Source organism: Nicotiana tomentosiformis, chromosome 10 (assembly GCF_000390325.3).
Source record: "Nicotiana tomentosiformis chromosome 10, ASM39032v3, whole genome shotgun sequence".
In the NCBI taxonomy this organism is placed as follows: Eukaryota; Viridiplantae; Streptophyta; class Magnoliopsida; order Solanales; family Solanaceae; genus Nicotiana; species Nicotiana tomentosiformis.
In genome coordinates this window covers 61,828,763-61,834,549 of record NC_090821.1, presented here as the reverse complement: position 1 = coordinate 61,834,549, position 5,787 = coordinate 61,828,763, and the positions used below count along the sequence as shown (strand labels likewise).

Here is a 5,787-nt window from a genome sequence, read left to right as displayed (position 1 = left end):
TGATGATAAAGAGTTTTATCTAGCTTTGAAATCTATCATCGCCATTGTCGATTCAGAGGCAAGACCTAAAGCGGCGGTGAAACAAGCCAGAAATGAGAAGAAAATCACTCTAACTCCTCAAATTGCAGAAACAAATACTGGGGCAGCACCTGCTAAGGACGCAATTCTCTATGTTCCTAGGGCCCCAAGGAAAGAACAACTCATGTTGAACACTCCCAAAAGATTTGAGCAGAGGAAAAGTCACGCTAAATGTGCCAAAGTTGTATGTGCCAAAAGGGACTTATGTGGCGCGGGGGCCGGTAATTTCACCAAGGCTGAATGAGCACGTGGTTATTAGCCGCGCACCATAGAGTCCTATGAGAGACCCCACTGCAGTCCCCTGGAATTATAGCAAAACAGTGGTTACTTACAAGGGGAAAGGGATTATGGGAGAGGTGAACGAAATAAACCAACCTAGGAAGTACCACAACCCAGAAGAGCAAAAGATGTTAAAACTGAGCAAGGATAAACAGTTTCCGCCTAAGAAGCCTGTGAGCGCTGAGGAAGCAGAAGAGTTTTTTCGAAAAATGAAAACTTCGGAATATGCAATAATTGACCAGCTCAGGAAGACTCCTTCCCAGGTTTCACTTTTTTCTCCTTTTATTAGCTCAAATGAACATCAGAAGGTACTCCTGAAAACATTGAACGAGGCATATGTCCCGGTTGAAACTTCAGTTGAACAACTGAAAAGAATGGCCGAACAATTCTTTGAAGTTAATAGGATTTCCTTCAGCCGTGATGATTTTCCCCAAGAGGGAGCCGCCCACAACAAAGCCCTTCACTTGGCTGTCAAATGCTAAGGTTATTATATGAAGAGAGTCATGCTAGATGGTGGGTCTGGGGTCGACATTTGCCCTCTCTCAACGCTCCAGAGGATGAAAATTGGAACAGAAAGAATCCGACCAAACAATGTATGTATGCGCGCTTTTGATAGTGTCAAACGAGACACAATAGGGGAAATTGATTTGATTTTGACCATTGACCCTATGGATTTCGAAGTAACTTTCCAGGTTCTGGACATGGATACTTCATACAATTTTCTCCTAGGAAGACCATAGATTCACACTGCAGGAGCTGTGCCCTCCCTTCTTCATCAAATGGTCAAATTTGAACATGAAAACCAAGAAATTGTTGTCCACGGGGAGGATGAACAGTCCATTTACAGGGACCCTTCAGTCCCATGTATCGAAGCTAGAGAAGGAAGTGAGCACATTGTCTACCAAGCCTTCGAAATTGTGATCGTTGATCAATGTGAAGAAGGGCCCCCGTTCCCTCAACCTTGCTTATCTAATGCCTCGGTCATGGTCGCCACTGAAATTATTAAACATGGGTACAAGCCCGGAAAAGGGCTCGGGGTATATCTACAAGGCATCATAGAGCCCGTTACGTTAACCGCCAATGAGAAGTTCTTCGGCGTAGGTTTCCGAGCTACAAAGGCCGATAGAAAATGGGTTGATGAGCTCAAGAAAAATGGGTGGGTCTTGGCTCAGCCCGTTCCACATCTCACCAAGTCATTTATTGATTCCAAATATGTAGAAGAAGAAGAAGAGGCCTTCACGACTGAAGAGATTGAGGATATGTGTGAAGCCATGAAACGAATGTTGTATGAGTCCCATATGGTCCAGCCGGGGGAAGGAACGAGCACTGCTGAGGTGTTATACATGGGGCCAAATGCCAAGCTTCATAATTGGAAAGCTACCCCATTCCCTGTCAGGCGGGAATCCCGGTAGTCCAGTCTTGCCATCTTTTCTACATTACGAGTTATTTCAGGGTGTAACTCGAATGTTTTTATTTTATTGTCTTTTGATTTCGATGTAAACCCTCTTATCTTCAATTCAATGAAATGAAATCAATATTTCATCATCAATGGATGTTTCCTTTTTCTTTATTCTAATTTTGCTATTTTTCTTATCTTTTCCTTTTAAGTTCTAATAATGCGGACTTAAATAACATGACATGCTTGCGGACTTCATGCCCAGATCCTAAAACGCTGTCTAACTGTGAAATAATGAATCAAGATCCAGAATATGATGAAGATGAGGCTTTTAGGGAAATAAATCGAGAATTGGAACAATTTGAGAATAAGCCTAAGCCAAACTTAAATGAAACCGAGCCAGTTAATTTGGGCAGTCCAGAAGAGGTCCGAGAAACCATGATAAGCATTCATGCCGATGAAAGAACTAGGGATGCATTGATCCAACTTTTGTTTGAATTCAAGTATGTGTTTGCATGGTCCTATGATGATATGCCAGGTTTGAGCATTGATTTGGTAGTACATAAATTGTCAACTTATCCCGGTTACCCACCCGTACAACAAAAGCAAAGAAAGTTTAAAACGGAAATCAGTGATAAGATCAAAGAAGAAGTCACCAAACAATTAAAAGCTGGTGTGATTCGGGTGGTCCGATACACCACGTGGTTGGCTAATGTGGTCCCAGTGCCGAAGAAAGATGAGAAAATCTGAGTGTGTGTTAATTATCGGGATTTGAACAAAGCAAGTCCCAAGGATAACTTTCCACTGCCAAACATTCATATTCTTGTTGACAACTGTGCCAAACATGAGATACAGTCTTTCGTGGATTGTTATGCTGGGTATCACCAGGTTCTGATGGATGAGGACGAAGTAGAAAAGACGGCTTTCACCACGCCGTGAGGCACTTATTGGTACAGAGTCATGCCATTCGGTTTGAAAAATGTTGGGGCAACTTATATGAGAGCCATGACTGTCATCTTCCATAACATGATGCACCGGGAAATTGAGGTGTATATGGATGATGTGATTATTAAATCCAGAACACAAGAAGGCAATGTGCAAGATCTGAGAAAGTTCTTTAAGCGTTTGCGCAGGTATGATTTGAAATTGAATCCAGCCAAACGTGCATTCGGAGTTCCATCTGGGAAACTTCTGGGGTTTATAGTTAGCCGGAAAGGTATTGAGTTAGATCCGACAAAGATAATGTCTATTCGGGATTTGCTACCTCCGAGAACCAAGAAAGAGGTCATGAGTCTGCTAGGGAGATTAAATTACATCAGCAGGTTCATTGCTCAGCTTACTACCACGTGTGACCCCATATTTAAGTTATTGAAGAAATATGCAATGATCAAATGGACAGATGAATGTCAAGAGACTTTTGATAAGATCAAAGAATATTTGTCAAATCCGCCAGTGTTGGTTCCACCCGAGCTAGGAAGACCTTTGTTCTTGTATATGACAGTCTTGGAAAATTCCTTTGGCTGTGTCCTGGGGCAACATGATGTGACCGGGAAGAGAGAGAAGGCCATATACTACTTGAGCAAGAAGTTTACCATTTATGAAGCCAAGTATACTTTGTTGGAAAGAACTTGTTGCGCCCTAACTTGGGTCGCCCAGAAGCTCAAACATTATCTTTTGGCCTACACCACATATCTCATAACTAGAATGGATCCTCTAAAGTACATATTCCAGAAACCAATGCCCATGGGAAGGTTAGCAAAATGGCAAATCCTGCTCACTGAGTTCGACATTGTCTATGTCACCCGTACAGCGATGAAAGCTCAAGCCTTGGCGGATCATCTAGCTGAGAACTCGGTTGATGATGAATACCAACCCATAAGTACTTACTTTCCGGACGAGGAAGTAAATTCAGTTGAAGTAATTCCAGAAGACACCAATGCTTGGAAAATGTTCTTTGATGGAGCTGTAAATGCAAAAGGTGTCGGGATTGGGGCAATTTTGGTTTCACCCACCGGTCAGCACTATCCGGCCACAACCCGGCTTCGGTTCTTCTGTACCAACAACACCGCTGAGTATGAAGTCTGCATTATGGGCATGAATATGGCAGTTGATATGGATGTGGAAGAATTGTTAATCATGAGAGATTCAAATTTGATCATTCGGCAAGCCCAAGGTGAATGGAAAACTCGAGATATCAAGCTTATCCCATATAGGCAACATGTGGAAGATCTTAGCAAATGATTCAAGTCCGTCGAGTTCAGGTATATTCCTCGATTCCACAACGAGTTAGCTGATGCATTAGCTACTTTGGCCTCAATGCTGCCGTATCCGGGCAATGTCCATATTGACCCACTGGAAATCCAAATTCGAGAGAGGCATGGTTATTGTAATACAATTGAAATAGAACCAGATGTTCATCCATGGTATCATGATATCAAAAGGTTTATGAAAATAAAGAAATATCCCGAACAGGCTAGTGGAGACCAAAAGAGAACCATTAGAAGGCTTGATAGCGGTTTCTTCTTGAGCGGAGAAATCTTGTACAAAAGAACTCCAGATCTGAATCTCTTGAGGTGTGTAGATATCCTAGAAGCTGAAAAGATCATGAACGAAAAGCATTCGGGAGTATGTGGACCTCACATGAACGGATATGTCCTTGCAAAGAAAATCCTTCGGACAGGTTATTACTGGATGACCATGGAAAATGATTGCTTCAGTTTTGTCCGGAAGTGTCATTAGTGTCAGATACACGGTGACCAGATTCATGCACCGCCTTTAGAGTTACATCCTATGTCAGCACCTTGGCCGTTCGTTGCCTAGGGTATGGATGTCATTGGGCCAATCGAGCCGAAAACTTCAAATGGGCACAGATTCATCTTGGTTGCCACTGATTATTTCACAAAGTGGGTTGAAGCAGTCACTTTCAAAGCCGTCACCAAGAAAGCGGTGGTGGACTTCGTGCATTCCAACATTATTTGTCGTTTTGGTATTCCTAAAACTATCATTACAGACAATGCTGCAAATCTGAACAACCACTTGATGAGGGAGGTATGCGAACAATTTAAGATTACGCATCGTAATTCTACCCCTTATCGGCCCAAAGCTAATGGCGTTGTTGAAGCTGCAAACAAGAATGTCAAGAAGATCCTCAAGAAAATGATTCAAAGTTCTAGACAGTGGCATGAAAAGCTGCCTTTCGCATTATTGGGATATCGCACAACCGTGCGCACATCAGTTGGGGCTACGCCTTACTTATTGGTTTATGGCACTGAAGCCGTAATACCTGCAGAAGTTGAAATTTCCTCTCTTTGAATCATTGTTGAAGCCGAGATCGAGGATGATGAATGGATCAAGGCCCGATTGAAAAAATTAACTATGATTGATAAAAAGCGAATGGCCACAGTTTGCCACGAGCAGTTGTACCAACAAAGTGGGGCAACTCGCTCTGAGACGTATTCTCCCGCATCATGAGGAAGCAAAAGGAAAATTTGCTCCAAATTGGAAAGGTCCGTACATTATAAGAAAACTGTTGTCGAAAGGAGCATTGTACTTGGGAGACATTGAAGAAAATGACCCCGAAACAGCTGTCAATGCAGATGCGGTCAAGAGGTATTATGTTTGACCCTTTTTTTTTCTTTGATCACCCTCTTTGGAACCTGGAAGTTACTACGAAAAAGAAAAGAAAAAAAAACAAAGTTTCTTGAACTACATTTGACTTGATTCCGAAAGGATACGTAGGCAGCCTCTCTCTGGGGTTCAGTCACATCAAAACAAAAATCTAAATTCCCTCAAAAGTGAAACTGGGGCAGATGTTATAATGGTTTGGCGATGGTTTTGTCTGAAAGGTTCCAAAGTTGTAATTCAATCCAAATCCTTTTTACCCAAATCCTTTTCAAGTCCTTCCAATCAATCGGCAAAGAGATTCAAAATGGGAGGATACAGTTACTCGGATCTGATACAACAAAATAAGAGAAATAAAATGAGAGAGTCTTATTGGTGAAAACCTCACGGGCATCATAAGGCGATGGTAAGCA

At 42.2% G+C, this 5,787-nt stretch overlaps 1 protein-coding gene across 1 annotated transcript; it reads left to right on the top strand.

The window, feature by feature from the left end:
* The first annotated feature begins 4,069 nt into the window (after positions 1–4,069).
* LOC138900283 (uncharacterized) lies at positions 4,070–5,065 on the top strand. The gene is made up of 2 exons (XM_070187006.1): positions 4,070–4,433; positions 4,764–5,065. The coding sequence occupies exons 1-2, from the start codon at positions 4,070–4,072 to the stop codon at positions 5,063–5,065; spliced, it is 666 nt and encodes a 221-aa protein (XP_070043107.1).
* Positions 5,066–5,787: the final 722 nt, after the last annotated feature.

Coding starts and splice junctions, on each gene's coding strand:
- LOC138900283 (XM_070187006.1), top strand. CDS start 4,070: ATGCTGCCGTATCCGGGCAATGTCCATATTGACCCACTGGAAATCCAA. Junction 4,434..4,763: donor AAAGAAAATCCTTCGGACAG/GTTATTACTGGA, acceptor CTATCATTACAG/ACAATGCTGCAAATCTGAAC.